At 33.0% G+C, this 18825-nt stretch overlaps 1 protein-coding gene and 1 long non-coding RNA gene across 2 annotated transcripts in view; both read right to left on the reverse strand.

The window, feature by feature from the left end:
- Window positions 1–7402, reverse strand: part of LOC109346255 — a 15000-nt gene extending 7598 nt beyond the window's left edge. Inside the window, exons 1-2 of the long non-coding RNA XR_002107500.1 lie at window positions 7390–7402; window positions 1469–1474 (exon numbers count right to left, since the gene is read on the reverse strand). This is a non-coding gene — a long non-coding RNA (uncharacterized LOC109346255). The remainder of the gene's footprint in view (window positions 1–1468; window positions 1475–7389) is intronic.
- LOC109346256 (pectinesterase-like) lies at window positions 11957–14449 on the reverse strand. The gene is made up of 2 exons (XM_019585717.1): window positions 13296–14449; window positions 11957–12994 (listed from the first exon to the last, which is right to left on the reverse strand). Exons 1-2 carry the CDS (start codon window positions 14314–14316, stop codon window positions 12279–12281), a joined length of 1737 nt encoding a protein of 578 aa, XP_019441262.1. The 5' UTR covers window positions 14317–14449; the 3' UTR covers window positions 11957–12278.

Below are 18825 nucleotides of genomic sequence, written 5' to 3' on the forward strand. Positions count from 1 at the left end.
TTATACAAACACATTTATAATTGTTAATATTCTACATATACACTCAAAAATCAATGTTAATATTCCACCTATATGAATGAGAAATATAATGTTTCAATACATGATTTATTGATATTATAAAGTATATGTATATTATATTTGCATTATGCATAAACAAAGAAGCGACCCGTGCAAGTGCACGGGTACACTGCTAGTTTATATCCATATCGAGCTTCTCGAGCGAGGTATAGAGGAATCGATGAAAAAATTGCAAGTATTGTTAATTTGTAAGTACTATTATTGGTTATGTTTTGTATGCATATATATCTAATTACATTATTTTTTGTTATATTTTCTTAGTTGGAGAACAAAAGCGATACACCTATAACTCCATATGGAGTAAAACTCGATCTTCTATGGTTGGATGCCTGTCAGAACAAGGATGATGTCATCGACAATGAAGAAGTTCAAGAAGCGGTAAGACGTGTTGTAAGTGCTCATTTTCTAACTATACTTAATTTCCATACTTTATTTATCAAAATGTGATTATTTAACATTATGTTTTTTCTTGATTTGTCAGGTTGCCCTAAAAGAAAAGGAGGCAAACCCAGATAGTCGCATAATACTTGATAAGGCACTAAGACTGCCTATCTACCCTGGCTATATCTGAGGTGTAGGATTTAGGAGTTAACCAACGAACATTTGTACCATACCCAAAGCGTGCAACCCAAGCCCAAATGAGCCAGGTTCAAAATCAACTAGATGATCTCATGCAACGGTTCAATGAATTTGAACAATTAATGAAGGTGAAGGAAGCTGAGTGGCAACGACTAGCTAGTGTTGTTGGCACTGTTCCTTCAACCGTCAATGAGAGTTGCACACCTATACCTTACAACATTCTCATTCTGATGCCCATTCCTGAGGTAATTTAGTTAACTTATTTTAATTTAGTCATTAACTAATTATATATTTTAACTTACATATATGGAATCAGTTCTTGCAAACCTTTCCTATATACCCAACTAGCCGAGTAATGGGTGTTAGGAAAGTGCACAAGTCGGTCGATGCTATGCTGCATAATACAAGTATCTCATGCCATTATTTGAAAGTCTCGATTGATGTTGCAATCGATGATGATGCGTTGCTTCCAATTCCTCTCGATGAGGATATCTCTACAGTTGGAGGGGCTATAGGCACTTTTGTGGCTTGACCAGTAAACCTTGTTCAAGTAATTCTTTCTAAGGTATGATTTTTTACCTTATGTTCACTCATATTATATATATATATATATATATATATATATATCACCTTCACTTTCATATATGAATATATATATATATATATATATATATATAATTGATATGTTTTTATTGAATATTTTAAGAAAATGTACATTCCTCCCCCAATAGCACCCAAAAGACTAAGCCATCTTCGGGGATGTGAGCTCAAAGCCTTCTACTGAGGATGAGAGCTCCAAGAAGAAGACTACTAACTGCTATACCCAGTTGTTGGAGCATATAAAGAAGTTAAGAGATGGTATAATAATTATATCAATTCTCAAGGAAGTCTTCGAGGATAATATTGATGAATACGTTGACATCAATAAAGTCCAGGATGTATATAAACATGATTGTATAAGTGCAACTGTTGTATGTATATATATGAGGTAAATTATGTCTTCTTATCTTCTCATCTTTGCATGACGTGTGTTATAATTAACTAACATTTGCGTTATATATATTAGGTACTTGTATGAAAATTTTATTTCGGTAAATAAGAAAAATGTGATGTTCATATCTCCACACCTTACCGCTTTGGTGTCGAGTGACAAAAATAATATTTTGGAACAGAGAGAACGAATTACAGATAATCTCATCATTAATAAAGAAGATATAGATTTATTTCTTGCACCTTTTAATATCGGGTGAACATTTTTTAATTGTCTTTTATATTTGTTTCTTTAGTATGTTTGTTGTGTTTAACATTTCCTAACCATGTACATATATTTTGTCAAGCAACATTGGGTTTTGGTTTCCATCAATCAGGTCAATGAAGAAATATACTACTTTGACTCATTGACACATGGTGATCTGAACAAGTACTCCACTATGAAAGATTTGTCTTCTAAGTAAGTAGACTACTCATTTAAACTTTTAGTCACACTTTCACTTTCCTAGTTGTTTAGTAATTAAGTATATTTTCTATTGTTTAGTGTGGTGAGAGTTTATAAAAGCTATAATATTGGTAGAAACAAGTTACCAAATCACAAAATCAAGTGAACTCATATAAATGTATTGACACAAATCATCTCAAACAATTATATGTGTAATGTATTCATATTTCAACTAAGGTTATACTTATATGTTTACTTCATTTTAATTGTAGACCTCTTGCCAAACAAATTAAGTAGATTGCGGCTATTACGTGTTGAAATTCATGAAGGAGATCATTCAGCAATGACCAACTAATGAAATCAAGATTGTTGACAAATCATATACATATGACCAAATCAACCAGATTAGAGAACAATGGTCAAACTTTGTACTTAGTTCTGTTGACAAATCATAGCTAAATGTATAGTAGATTAGTATTGCACAAATTGTAGCTTAGGGAATTCAATTAATATTCAATGTAATATATATGATTTGGTCTATGTAATATATGTTTATATAAACATTATAGTGTAATTAATGTTCAATATATAAATTCAGTTATGTTCATATAGTTGTCATTTGATGTTTCTGTATGCATTCATTTTGTTGTGATGTTATGTTATGTTTCTGTATGCATTCAAGTTATTTTCTGTTGTGTACGTAACTGACTAAATGTGTAGAATTAAGAATAATGGTCTTCAACAACGTTTTTTATGAATGTGTTATCGTATATCTATACAACAATGTTTTTTTAACAATGCATTGTTGATTACCTTGAATTCAACAGTGCATTCACCAAAAAGTGTTATTGATTACGTTGAATTCAACAAGGCATTCACAAAAAAAGTGTTGTTAAATATTTATCTCTCATTTATTCTCTTTTAGTTATACAACAACACATTCGGTAAGAAGCATTGTCGATATGATCAACAAAACTATTTCCTCTACACTTAATCGCTTAACACAATGCTTAATCAATTAATTGTTTGAATGTTATTTATTGCCATTATTAATTGTTCTATATATTTAATTAATTTTCATTAATCGATTGTCATAATGTAATTACTAATTGAATTTCATTAAAAAAATGAATCAGTAAAAAAATTATTATATCTTCCACGTTGTTTCCTTAATATTGCGTTGTGGAACACTTACCCTATTTATATTTGAATGGGGAGTTCTTCCATATCGTTTCCTTAACATTGTGTTGTTGATTAGATATCATTGACATCGTCATCTTCACTATGCGTTGTTCATTATATATAATTGATAATGTCATCTTCATTGTATGCTGTTGAAGATACTATCAGACCCTAAAAAATTAAAATGTTCCCGCATTCTCACACATTCATCAGCAATCTCAACACTCATTTACTCAGCAGCAAAACTCATTTACTCTCAAAATCAACCTCGGCAATCATTCAACCTCATCATCATTCACTCATTTAACAACGAAAATCATTCACTCATTCAACACGAAAATCACTCAACACTGATTTCGAAAATCCTTCACGCGTTTAACCTCAAACTCATCATTCACGCATTCAACACTGAATTGAAAGTGAGTTTTTCTTATAGTTATTTGCCTTTTTAATTACATTATATTGAGCTTGTATTGAATGATTTCACTCATTTAGCTTGTATTGAGTTGGAGTTTCCGAGTTCTAACTCATTTAGCTTACATTACCACTTAGGGTTCTCCCATTTTTAATTACATAATAATGCATTTGCAATGCTTGGTGAGCTTAACTCCAAGCTTTAGGGATTTATGCATTTCCGAGTTCCGACTCAATTATATTTTCTTGTTAATAGAAAATGGATCGAACATGGATGAGTGTCAATCGATTGATGAATGAGTATGAAGAAGGAGTGAAATCATTTGTTAGGTTTGCAATTGAGAATGCTGAAAACCCTAATAGAATTGTATGTCCTTGCTTAAGATGTTGTTACTCAAACTGAATTACTCCAAATGAGTTAAAAGTTCATTTAGTGTGTCACGATATTGATCAAAGTTACACATGTTGGACAAGACATGGTGAGAAGAGAGACGTTATGGATTGTGATGATGAGATGCGTATGAAAGACAACTACACAAATGCATATGAAGACGATCGTTTCGAGGAAATAGCAAACGTTGTCGAAGAGGATCTTCAGGGTTGTCCTGAGATGTTTCAGCGGTTGATAAGTGATGTTGACAAACCATTATATGATGGTTGTACTAAATTGACAATATTAGCAGCGGAGTCAAGGTTGTATAAGTTGAAATTTATTAATGGATGGGCTGATAAGAGTTTCACTGACTTGCTTGCACTTCTGAAGGAAATGTTTTCGGAAGATAATGTGCTCCCTTCTCGAACCTATGATGCAAAACAAATGTTATGCTCCATAGGCATGGACTACACTAGGATACATGCTTGTGAAAATGATTGCATCTTATTTTTTTTAATGAGTATGTTTCATTAAAGTTTTGTCCTAAATGTAATGCATCACGATATAAGAAGGAAGACTCAATTCCCAAAAAGTTTGTATGGTATTTTCCCATCAAAGCAAGATTCAAACGCATGTTTAGTAATGTCAAAGATGCAAAAAAGTTGACATGACATGATGAAGAAAGGATTAAAGATGACAAGCTTCGACATCCTACAGATTCTCCTCAATGGAGAAAAATTGATCACGAAATTGGTCACGAATCAAGAAATCTACGCCTTGCATTGTCAACGGATGAAATTAACCCACATAGTGTTCAAAGTTGATCCCACAATACATGGCCAATGATCTTGGGGATATACAAACTACCTCATTCTCTATGCATGAAGCGCAAATATGTGATGTTATCTATGTTAATTTCTAGTCCTAAACAATTAGGAAATAACATAGACATATATTTGGCTCCATTAATTGAAGACTTGAAGCAAATGTGGGAGACATGCATAAATATATATGATCCGTATAGGGAAGAAAACTTCAACTTGAGGGCTTTGTTGTTCGGCACAATCAGTAATTTCTCTGCATATGGTAATATGTCTGGATATATTACAAAATGACATTTTGCATGTCCTGTATGTGAAGACAATACTCATTCGATAAGGTTGGAATACTATAAGAAGAATGTCTTCCTTGGCCAATGTAGATTTTTGCCTTCAGATCATCACTATCGATGATAGAGAAAAGCATTTGATAGGAACAATGAAGAAGGTCATGCTCCTTTGTTGTTGACAGGTGACCAATTATTTCAAAAGCTAAAGGGTTTAAATACTAACTTTGGTAAAACTTTTGCAAAAGAAATTGTCACAAGTGGGTGGAAGAAAAGGTCAATCTTCTTTGAATTGCCATATTGGAGTTCATTATATGTAACATTTCCTCGATGTTATGCATATTGAAAGAAATGTGTTTGAAAGTCTCATTGGTACCTTACTTAATATCCCTTGTAAGATCAAAGATCGCTTGAATGCAAGGTTGGACATGGTTAGTATAGGAATGGGAAAGGAATTGGGGCCGATAATGAATGGAAAACGTGTATTTATTCATGGAATTTTGTAACTTTGTCGAGGAATGAGAAAATGAAATTTTGTAAATTTATTCATGGTGTTAAAGTTCCAGAGGGGTACTATTCCAACGTTCAGAACCTCAAGTTAAAATGTCTTAAGTCTCATGATTGTCGTGTACTTATGGAGCATTTCTTGCATATTAGAATATGGTCAATTCTACCCAAAAAAGTTCGAGGAACCATAACTAGGTTATGCTTCTTCTTCAAGGCAATTTGTAGCAAAATGATTAACCTTGAGAAATTACTTGCATTGCAAAGACAAATTATTTTGACTTTGTGTGAGCTTGAAATGTATTTCCCACCTTCTTTTTTTAACATAATGGTCTATCTAAGCATTCATCTTGTTTGAAAGACACAACTATGTGGCACTTCCTATATGAGATGGATGTACCCCTTTGAGTGTTATATGAAAACATTAAAAGATTATGTGAAGACTGATCAAGACCAGAGGATTGTATTGTTGAACGATATGTTTTTGAAGAAGCTCTTGATTCTTGTATCGGATACCTTACCAATGGTGATTTCATGGGAATTCCAAATCCTCGACATGCAAAAAAAATTGGTGATGTATTATTGGGAATGAAATATTGACTATAACAAGAATCGAATTGGAGAAAACACACTTATATGTTTTATTGATGCCGATGAGATTGAGCCATATTATGAAACACACAAGGAGATGACAAGGAAGTCTTACCCAAGTAAGAATGAAAATTGGATTTCCAAAGAGCATAATCGATGTTTCATAAAGTGGCTAAAAAATCACATTCAATTTCCGGAAGATTGAAATGGTTAGCCAATGGTCCAAGCATTCATGTCTTATCCTACACAAGTTACCTAATTAATGGGTTCATATTTTATACGAAAAAACAAGATGATCAAATTAAAATGTAAAATAATGGTGTGACTCTTGTTGCTCGAACTTTACACATGTCAAGTGCAAAAGATAGAAACACTCAATATATGCGAACATGTCATACTTTAGAGTGATTGAACGAATATGGGAATTGGATTACACAATGTTTCAGATGCCGATTTTTTATTGTATATGTGTTGATAACAACAATGGCTTCTGAGTTGATGAGTTATAGTTCATGCATGTGGATCTTAATAGGTCAGGATATAAAGATGAATCATTTATTCTAGCATCACAAGCTCGACAAATATTCTATGTTAGTGACCCAATTGATATGAAATGATTCATTGTTCTTTTAACTAACAAAATAATCGTCAATAATATTGATGACCAAGAATATGAAAGTATTGATGAAAATGATCATTTTTGGGGACATATTAGTCGCGTGAGAGCGGACCAACTACATATGATGATTTATATACAAGAGATGATCATGATGAAAGGCTTTGGGTAAATCAATATGCTCCTCCAAACAGGGATGACCCTACAAGACAAAAATAATCAAAGAAAATGAAAAAGTAGATGCAAGTAGTCTTTGTATAATTATAGCTTAATTTTGATTGTTTGTAATTTGTATAATATTGTTTCTTTTTAATTTGTGTAATTTTTTATTTGTAATTATGCATTCTGTCAAAATATAATTGGCATGATATTCACTGTTTGTATTGTATTAATGTCAATAAACAAACTTATGTCATGTATTAATGTGTCTGTGTTGTTCATAATGATAAATATTTGTATTGTTGAGAATGTTTGTTCTGCTAATAAATGTATATACAGGTATTAATTTATACAAATCAACATCAAATGTATATACATGTATTAATTTATACAAATAGCGTTATTGTACATTATTAATATCAGTCTTGTTGGGACCAAACCGAACTAGACGGTTCGACTGGTCCAACCACTGACCGGATAGTCAAACGGCTTCGGTTACTCCAAAAAGTCGTCATTGTATTTAGCTCGCTTCTGCCCGTTGAGATTCCGGTTCAACCGGGATGAATCGTTTAAAATCGGAATAACCCGGGTGGTTTGCAAAGTTAAGAAATGGGATAGTTAAGAAACCGTTCCCCTAGAAATCAAATATGCAATTTGAAAATCCTTCCATTAACTCTCAAAGACTCAAACTTACAAATTTTAACTTCTTCGCGTCTTCGTCTTCTCTTTGTCATGAGCTTGGTTAACTTCTCTATGCCTTCTTCTTCTTTGTGTTGTGAGCTTTGTTATTGTCTCTATGTGTTGCTGCCAGAGCAAACTCTGGAATGGATGTATTAAGTATATTGTATATATGTGACTGTTGAGTTTTGAGACTTGAGATAGAGATAAATGGGAAGATGTAACAGCTCTGGTCACAGAGAGAAAACGCACTAAATACCTCTACAAAAGATAAATAGATAATAGAATCTAGACATTACACATTATACATACATTAAATTATTAAACCTAAGGCCTACTAGTCTAGGACTATCACGTGTTGCCCAAGAAAAAATAAGGCTACTAATTAACCTGCTATTATTAATTATAATATATATCTTTATATATAGTGTAATATATATTGTGAATGTACGAATTTATACACAATAATTATATCTTCCACAATTCATTTTGATTATTTTCTTTGAGAAGATAATGACAATTAAATATGAATGGTGGATGATACAGTAATAATATATAAAATATTCATACATTATCCGTGCATACAATTTTTTTCTCATATATATGGTGTTGTGCGGTCTAACCAGACGGTTTAACCGGTTAACCCAATTATAACCTATACAGGACCTCTCCCGGTTTGATGTCCGGCTCGGGTCTTACAATATTGATTAATACAACATCGATATACGTGAGATACGTTGTTGTATTAATGTATTGTTTGAGAAAATTTATGAATAATACAATAACGCTTTTATGTTATTGCGCTGTTAAATATATCAACTTCAACAGCGCAACAATTAGCGTTGTTAATAAAACCTATAAAATGCAATATTTATGTAAGACCTATATGACAATGCTTTGTGGACGATGCGCTGTTGTATTGATGCACTATATATGACAGCGATTTTTGGGTGTTACGCTGTGGTCAATACAATAATGTTTGTGAAGCGCTGTTAATAATGACCATATATTATTGCGGTCAAACAGAAAGTGTCTGATAGTGTTGTTATACATCTAAAATAAGCATTGTTGAATGATAACTCTGACGTAATGTTAAATGAATAAAAACTTTGCATTAGATAGTTAGTTATGGTGAATGTTTAAGGAATGAAGTTGTGACTTCAAGTCTCACGAAACATAAAAAAATAGTTAGAAGGTGGGTCTAATAAAGTAATAGTTAGGGTGGAGAATTTAAAAAATAAAATAAAGAAGATTGATAATTCAAGTCTTACACATATACACATATGATAAATATTGCATTAGAAATACATTAAATATTTCATTTTCAATTCAAAATTTCTATTTTTTTATTTTAAAATAATACTCTTGATGCACTTTTGCTCCCTAAACAACTTTATAGATCATTTGTATGTCTCTTAACTCATTGAGTAAATAGACTTAATTATAATATTCATGGATGTGAGTATCAGAATTCAAATTTCAACAGTTGCCTTTCTAATTCAAACTGTGTTTTTTTTTTCGATAAAGAAAAATTGTATTAAAATGAGCACAAGGGGTTCCTACCCAATACAAGAAAAAGATCAATTAATGATCTTCTTAGAACTTAGAATGATACAAACTTTTGGGCTCCTACTCCAATTTGCAAAAGATAAAGAAGAAGTGTTGTTTGTAACATTGATAAACCAAATCCAAAATCTAGTTTGAATTAAATCAAATAAATGCACATAGTTTGGTGTCTTCTCGGAAAAAATTGTCTCATTTTGCATAATTCAAATAGACCAAACCACCGCAAACCAAAGCAATCACCACAGATTAGCATTTATTCCTCTTCCAAGAATTGTAGATGGTAATGTAAAGGAAATCTGCAGCCAAGAGTAGAACATTTTCCAAACACTTGCAACAAAGTCACAAGATATAAACAGGTGATCAATATACTCAACATGATTATTGCATAACATACAAGTCATATCGCTAATCCTAAGAATAATATTTCTTTTAAATAGCTCATCCTTCGTTGGAAGCCTTCTTCTCAGCACCTTCCAAACAAAGCAACAAATATTTGAAGGGACACAGTTAATCCAACACTTTTTAAACGTTACCTAAAGGAGATTGTTGTTGATTTAGCTGAGTCAAGTAGTCAGATTTAACCACATAATCATCAGAGCCATCTAACCCCCATTTCCAAGTATCCAAAGTATTCCTTTTACAAGAATGGTTATGAATCAAAACATACAAATTCGTAGCAAGAGTCTCCTCTCTACCAAATAAGCTTCTCCTCCAAATAAAATCTCAGACCCACACATCCTCATCCCAATGGTCGTTGTCTCCCACCCAAGCATTCTGGTTTTGAGCAAGATTGAATAATCTAGGATAAACTACCTTAAGACTCTGAGTGCCTACCCAAACATCATGTCAGAAGAGAGTCTGAAGACCATTCCCAATTTCCTTCCAGACATTATCAACAAACCACCTGCCTCCTTCTCCAGTCGATGATCCCAATTTCCCCAAATCCTTACACCATCTCGAGGCAGAAATATTGCTATATACACTATAGTGAGTACTATATTTTGAATTAATTACCTTGATCCAAAAAGCCTCACTTTGCTGTAGTCTATGCCATCTCCATTTCCCCAAAAGCGCGTCGTTGAATCGAGAAAGATCTCTAACACCGAGACTACCAAGCTCCTTTGATTTGCAAACATCAGCCCAAGCCACCCAAGCAACACTTTTACCACCTCTCTTATTCCCCCAAAGAAATTTATGTTGCAAGCTAACAATTTTAGCTAAGACTTTCTTTGTGAGAGCAGGAGTTCCTCCAAACTGGAAAGTTCCAAGTTATTATCCTCATGGACCATGTTTGATGTTGCATGCTTCCTACTTATCGCGAACCAGGAATTGAACTTGATTGCGCACCAATTGCAACATCATTAATTAAGCTCTTCATTCACCCAGACCCATAATTCTTCCATACTTCTGCCACTAGTACTGTTCTCTTGTCACTTGTGTTACTACCCTAGACTCCCATATCAACAAACTGAACTCTAGCAATTTAGAACAAGGATCATCTTCCATTTTAGAGAGGGAAGTTCTATTTTAATTTGCTTTTAATATCATTGTATTTTGGTTCTTTAGAACCCTTCCCCTCTTCAGTGCATACTGACTCAGCAATTTTGTTCTGCATAAAGCCCACCAAAACCACTAGTTGACCGCATTTTGGATATTCACAGTCTTTTACCTGGTGTCCTATCTTCCCACTAGCGAAGCAAAAAGTCTATCGTCTCTCATATGTGAAAAAAATATTGATACTATTTCCTTTGTTCTCAAGCACAGTTCGACGGAGTAGTAGGGGTTTGTGAAGATTGGTCGAAACCCTAGTCCGAATTAACTGGCCAATAATGTCAATACCCAAGTCATTGTTGCTAGCAAACCGAAAACAAAACAGGTTCGTGAACAAGTTTTTCAACTCCATTCCAAAAACGACGACGCACAGAAAAAACGTTAGGGTTTAATGTGCATGGGAACCCTAATGTCATGAAATCCAACCTATTAGCACGTCACGATTGGAGGAAGAGTAACGTTCTAAGGGAGTGACCAGCAGATAAAAGAGAGAGAAAATGAAAGAGGGGACTCTCATAGGAAAGAAGACAAAACCCTTCAGGGAATTGAAGGAGATTGCCAAAACCTAATTTTGGAGAAAAAAGCCAACACAAACCCTAACAGAGGATTTGGGTAGAGATACTTGGCGTCCATTAAAGCTCTAAATCATTGTCGATTATGTACTTCTATGTCTTTTAGTCTTTTTAGGTTGTTTTAAAAGTTAAATCAGAGGTTAAAATCAATAAATGATTTAAATATTTTCTTGGAAAATTTGTGAGGCTCTTTTTTCTGTTGTCAAGAACGAAGATCGATATCATCTGTTTAATGTACAAAATTATTCTATACGTAATATTTCAATTGTAATATCACCTCATTTTCATCACAGAGTTGATCGCACATGGGTAAATTAAAATCCTAAATGAACCTTAGTTACGATAAAGATTTTGTGAAAATTTGTGTTTTTTTTTATTTTTAACATTGCATCTTATTAGCTTCTTCTGTTTTCTTTTGGTAATTATGTGTTTATGCTCAAATGAAGAAGAAAAATACAACTTGGCATAAATCAAGTCATATTAAACAAAAAAATATCACTCTATGAGGTTGTTTCCTCTTCAGACACTCACCTCTAAATCAAGTCGAATTTATAAATAAAAAATTCATGTGAAAATTCAAATAATTATTAGCTGTACAATTTCTTCATGACTACAAACCGATTGTACAAGATGAGGTTCCACTGAGCTTCGAAGTGAAAACTTCAAAGAAGAAGAACCATATCTGTACTTAAAAGCTAGTTTAATATCTCTGCAACTAACTATGCAGATTTGTGTACACAAATTATACAACGATAGCTATAGAAAGAAATTCCCAACTGCATGGGAAGATTTACATGTGGTGTATATGTTATCACCCTCATATTAATCTATAATCTACTACATGTAGTGGCTTTAATTCAAGCTAGGTAAATTATTTACTTGGTGAAGCCAACAGCATAAGGAATGCCAGTAGCATCTAACCAATCTTCAGCTCTTCCAGATTCTCCAGCTCTAAGGAACTGTCCAGCAGTGAATCTAGCAGCTTCATCCTTAGGAATATTTGGATGGTAACCCTTCCATTTGACCCTTCCTGAAAGATTTGAACCAGGTCCAGTGTTTGCATACTCAGCATAATACAATGTGTCAAGGAATATGGTTCCACTCCATGGGGTCCACCCTTCTGGATTAAGAAAGTCACCTATGTTTGATTCCATAATAACAGTTCTTGCATAATCTTTCCATGGTCTTCCTAAGTAAGATTTGAAATCAAATCTTACAGGGAAGAGTTCTTGTTCTGGGACTATCTCGCAGTTTTGGATAACAATTCCTGTTGCCATGTTTCTTTGTTTTGTTCCATCTGCAGTCACAGTATTGAACTGATTAGGCCCAGGCTTGCGAACTATGATTCTGGAGCTTTGGATCAAGGTGGCTGAGGAACCAAAGATGAAGTCTATGGTGCCTGAGATTTCGCAGTTGCGGTAGAATTGGCGATTTGTTTGGACGTATAGTGTGTCCTGGTAACCGTGCATGGCACAATCGAAGAACGCTGACATGTCTCCTTGGTTTCTGAGTGCCACTGCTTGGTGACCATCAGCACCAGCTGTGTTCTCGAAAGCCATTGATTTAGCAATGAATCCTGGTGCAGTGTTGGCTGCATGGATGCAAAAATTAATCAATGAACATAAAAGCTGGAGTCTTAAGTGCATAGTGTAAACTAATTTATCAATAATGCTTACATGTGTTTTAGATATAGGCACATCATTTACATTAGGCTTATGCAACAAGTTAGGCCATTATAATCATATAATATATATTGCATAGATATAAAATGATGTTCGTTTAATGAATAATGATTCTTGAACCTTTCCGGATATAAAAGGAGATAAGTATGATTTTTCTTTCAAAATTGAAGAAGCAAAAGATACAACAACTTAACACCAATAAGTACTTACCAAAGGTGGCAGTGTTCATTGTCTTGATACCATCTCTAAAGCATTTGCGACCAGTGACAATGGTCTTTGCAGGGCCATCACCATACATGAGAATATTTGCTGATTTCTTAGGAATAAGGATGTACTCATCATACACACCAGCCTTAACATAAATAATATATCTACCCTTCAAGTCCTTAGGGTAAGACTCAATAGCCTCCTTAATGGTCTTAAATTGACCACTCCCATCTTGTGCTACCACAACATTTGGCTTGGGCCCTTGTCCCTTTTTCCCCTTAGCTAAGAGATGGCGATCTGTGGCTGAAAACCAAGTTGGAAATCCTTCATCATCAATATCCTCAGCCAAAAGGCGTCGGGAAGCGGGTTTTAAATCCAACTTCAAATCAAATTCCTGAAGAATCTTGGCCATGTCACTAACAATATCAAGGGCTATCCCAGTTAGCCTTCCCATTATGTCCAAACTTTCTGAGTGCATTTGTTCCTTAACTTTTTCTTCTCCATCTTTCCCAGTATCAAACCCATCCATGCATGACTCTTGATATGAAATAACAGCACTCAACCAATTCCTGAAGTCTGGTGTTTGATCATGCACTGCTTGGATGTTATTGTTTTGCACCATGTTAATTGAAGCCTCTATGCTATCCATGGCGAATTCCATTAAATCCTTGCAATCTTCAAGAGCCATTTTTAACCCTTTTTTGTCATCTTTACCATGCTCCACAAAGAGCCTATCACTCATGTTAAAAGACTTTATAACACTCTCAGCGATCGATTGCACCGAGGCTGCTATATAAGCCTTTGGATCAGTGCCATTTGCAGGTTTCACTTTGTTGAGAGTGTCAAAGCAGAGTTTAGGGTCTTCAGTATCCTGGCAAATTGCCTTCACCTGTTTTTGATGAGCTTGAACTTCAGGATTTTCAGTAGGGCCATTGTTATTCTTCACAACAACTACAACTCCAATTACAACACCCACCACTAGGATGATGGAAACACCAGATATAAGAACTTTCCCTTTCAACATTTTTGCTTTTAGTCTTCTTTTTTTCCTACAATTTTTAAAACTTTTTCGGAATCTTTAGCAGTAAGAAGAGATATAAATTCCCTCCCCTTTGGTTTCTTTTGGGGGGATGATGATTTTGTTAATGGTTTGCTGAAGAAACAACATAAGAAATGTGATTTATATAGCCTTTAACTTTGTTCAATATTAGAATAGATCATGCATGGATGAGTGTTCGAAATTTTCGGAGTGGATTAATTAGGATAGTTCTATTTCTTGAATAACAGTGGATTGCTAAAATAAGCATGGATGATGTTTTCAGAGGTTAAGATTTTGTGGTATAAATGATGAACTTACATTGACCATTCTTAAGTAAATGTTATATCACAAGTCGACCTTTGTTCTTGCAAAACCGTAGGATTATTTGTGGTGAACTTAATGGTTTGCAACAAATACCATTAATTAAGATGGTTGAGTCACTAATGGGATTTACACAAAAATGAATCGTAGGTAAGATCTGGAGTGAATGGTAATTAATTGTTGATCATATCAACTTTGCATTTTATTATATGATAAAGTGCACCGTGCATTGTAAGTTACCCCGTATAATTTTTTAATGGGTTGCCAGTATTTTATTAAATCTTAAATAAAAAATAATCTAAACAAATCATTAGTAATATAAAAAAACTATAATATACATATTAAACTCTTTTATAATTCAAGAGTTTAATATTTATGTGGTTAAAAAATTTACATATTCCTTTTTACAATGTGTACCACCATTCATAATATGAGACGCAGATCACATGTTATGAATGATATCTTATTCCCTATATTGAATTAATTAGAATGTTCTTTTATTTAGAAATTCTTTTTAATTCATATGTCAATATATGATTATTCCATGACAAAGAATAAAATATTGTTGATGACAAGTGATCTATATCCTACAATATTATCATTTATTCACATAATTGTATTGTTTTTACTTGATAATACATGAATAATAGATATTACAATAGTATAAAAAACAAGTAACACACAAACTATTTTCTCAATTAAATTATTTGGAAATCTAAAATACTTTTTAAAGTACAAAAAGCTCTTTAAAATTGATTTCACGCTTCCCTAATATCAATAGGCTCGCCCTAAATAAAATGGTGAACTACTGTGTTTAATTATTTATTTATCACAATATTTTTAAAAATGAATTGATTTAATTTAGATTCCTTCTAATAGGTATGTTAAGAAAGTTAGTTGGTGCAAAAAAATCCGATCTTCTTATGTTTCTCCATTAAAGTCTTCCATTTTATGGAGGCTATTGAATAATAGAATACATACATATGAGAATTTGCATAAAATAGGATGTAATTTGCTTTCAATTTACAATCTTTGCAACAGTAGCTCTGAATTTTCTAATCATTTGTTCTTATACTGCCATTTTACCAAATATTTATGGTCCTGGGTAAACACTTCTTTCTCAATCTCCTTGGACTTAACCTCAATCAATTCGGTTCTATCTAGCTCTAAGAACCACTGGAGTCCTCTGCTAAACCATGTGTTCCATGCGTGTATCATTCACACCACTAACACCATCTCGTATTTCAGAAACCAGAAAAGATTTGAAGATAGGAAAATTTCGATGCATCAAGCTATTGCTAAGGCTCACACTTCTCTGAAGGAATTTTCCATACTAAGGCTCTTGAATGTGTCTCTTAAGTATAGTAAAGCTCCTAACATCTCAGAGGTGATTTGGAAGGTCTGGTCCAGGGATATCTTAAAGTCAACACAGATAGTTCTGTCCATGGCTCCCCTAGTCATGCAGGGGGTGGTGGGATTTTCAGAAACCATTGTGGATTGTTTATTGTTAGTTTTACAACCTACTTGAATATTAACAATGCTCTCTTTGCAGAATTACACTCAGCAATTCTGGCTATGGAAATAGCTCATAAAAGGAGTTGGTATAACATTTGGTTAGAGTGTGACTCCACTTTGGTCGTGGATTTATTCAAAGGGAAATCCACTCTTCCTTGGCAGCTTCAAAACAGATTCTCTAGATGCAAGTCTCTATACTCCACTATGAACTTTTTCATATCTCATATCTCCAGGGAAGGTAACACTTGCGCGAACCAAATGGCTAATTATGGTTGCTTATCTAGATCAAATACTTGGTGGAATATAATACCTTCTTTCATCACTAATAACTTTGCAAAAAATTGGGTAGGTCGGCCTAATTATAGGTTTAGAAATTTCTAATTGTTGTTTTCCTTCTATTGACTCTCATTATTAATATATAGGGGTACTTTGTCACCTTTGTTTTAAAAAAAAAGGTATGTTAAGAAAGTAATCCATCCAAGACTACTAAGCAAATGTATTATGTGTCAAGTTAAGTCATGGGCAATGGATATCTTTCTTAAATAAACAAACCATGAATCTGATGATCAAGGTGGCTTAGGAGTGGATTATCCCTCAGCTTGCATGGACAGAAATGTTAGAATCTGAGTCAAAAGGCTTTGATATTTTAACAGAAAAACAAATCACAAACCAAAACAACAGCTTCAACATGGAGATGGAAACAGTAATTTATTTTATTTTTCTCATTTCCAAAACAATGGAATTGAAATAATTAATAATTAGTTATCATACAACTCTCATCTTGATAAATAATTTGTAATAGAAAAATTAAAGGAATTAATCTAGCAAGAAAAGGCCTGTCACTATAACTGTTAATTACCAATAAACAAATAGTCCAATGGCATGTTCTTTGCTGAGTATACTCAATAGATTATGTTTTATTCTTTTTATTGTTTGGGTGAAAGGGGTGAAAAGATATAGCTTAAATTAGGGATGAGGATCTGTTTGTCCTCAATCATGTCCCTAGCCAATCACAATGAAGCAAAACTAATAAAGTTATGATTATTTAATTTTTTTTAACTGATGTGGTATAATATAATTGGTTTAAGAAGGATTTGCGACAACAGATCATTGTCCTAAATTAGGACCCAAGTAACCAGACTCTGCTGTCCACGTTGCAGTGTATGAACAATGGGTTTCCTTCCGGTCAAAAGTTCCAGAAGAACAATACTAAAACTATATACATTACTCTTCATGCCTTTATATTCTCAAAATCATAATAACCAAAAGTTATAATCAGAATTTAAAATAAGAATTTCTCCATTCCTAGTCACAAAATCATACAAAAAGATTATTCTAACTCATACCAATCAAAACATAACAAATAAGTATAAATCCAAATCAAAGTGTATATATCAACTAAATATTTCAGCTAATCATAAAAAAGGAAAGATTTAGCTACATATTATCATGATAATTAAACACAAAGATACAAAGAGAAAAACTAACCTCATATGATAAGAAATTAACTCCTCAAAAAGCATAGAATGGTTCTTCTAAACTTTTCACCTTTGCTTCTACACCTCTATTTGAGTAAATTACCCTAAGGAGTAAGAGAAATTGAATATACTGTCTTTTTACCCAACGCATGGAATTCGTTGGGTGTAATGTTTCGTCTGGCTGAGTCTCGACCTTTCAACTAGCCAAATTGCAATGGGCGCGGCTCATGCACTAGGTGGAATTGCCCAATTTTGCTTGTTGCAGGCTTTTTGCTAAGCAAATTAAGAATAGAAAGTACACCAAAATTTCTCCCCAATTCTGTCCAATGCAGGGGCTGCGCTCGACGTGGCCTTCTGATGCTGTCAGATTCGCTCGGCATGACTTATGCATTGAATTTGGGTTGTTCTTATCCAAAAACTTAACTTTTTGCAATAATTCCTCTGGTTTTAGCATGTAAGAATACTCTAAAGGTAAAATCTAACAATTTATATAACATGTTAAGATAAAAATCAATTTGCCTACTAAAGTATCATAAAAGTGATAGTTTAAATACAATATTTTTTCAATTAAGAATGTGGATATTATGTTTGAAATCAACAAATATGAATGTACAAATTACTAGTTTCTAGTGTTTAAATAATTGGGTTGTACATAAAAAAAAGTTCAACTTTGTATGTGTTTTAAATTGGTATTCATTTTAGTAAAAAAGAAATAAAACATTTGATGTATGTAAAAATATATTATATTTAATCTTTATTTTATATACAAATTTATATCTAAATTATGATTTTAATTAGTCTTTATTTTATTATTACTTACTTCAAATTAAATGTTTTATATGCCCTTTTATGTATATTTAATGAAAAGAATTTAAATAAGTGCCAATGTAATAAAAGATGTGATTTGATGATAGTGATTCAGTTTCTAAAGGACAAAATAAAGTCAAGATAATGGAAAATTTAAATTGAATTTAATATAAATTATTGACAAATGTAAACCCAAATATTTAATTATACAAATATTATATTTGAAAATAGAAAATTGAATTCTCACTTCTCATCACTTATAAACTGAGAGCAACATGAAAGGAGATTACATAACTCACAACATCATAGTTGAGAGATACAATTTAGAGACTTAAGCTGTGAGACTAAGCCATAAATAGTTCTTATTTTCTCT

Source organism: Lupinus angustifolius, chromosome LG04 (assembly GCF_001865875.1).
Source record: "Lupinus angustifolius cultivar Tanjil chromosome LG04, LupAngTanjil_v1.0, whole genome shotgun sequence".
NCBI classification, from domain to species: domain Eukaryota; kingdom Viridiplantae; phylum Streptophyta; class Magnoliopsida; order Fabales; family Fabaceae; genus Lupinus; species Lupinus angustifolius.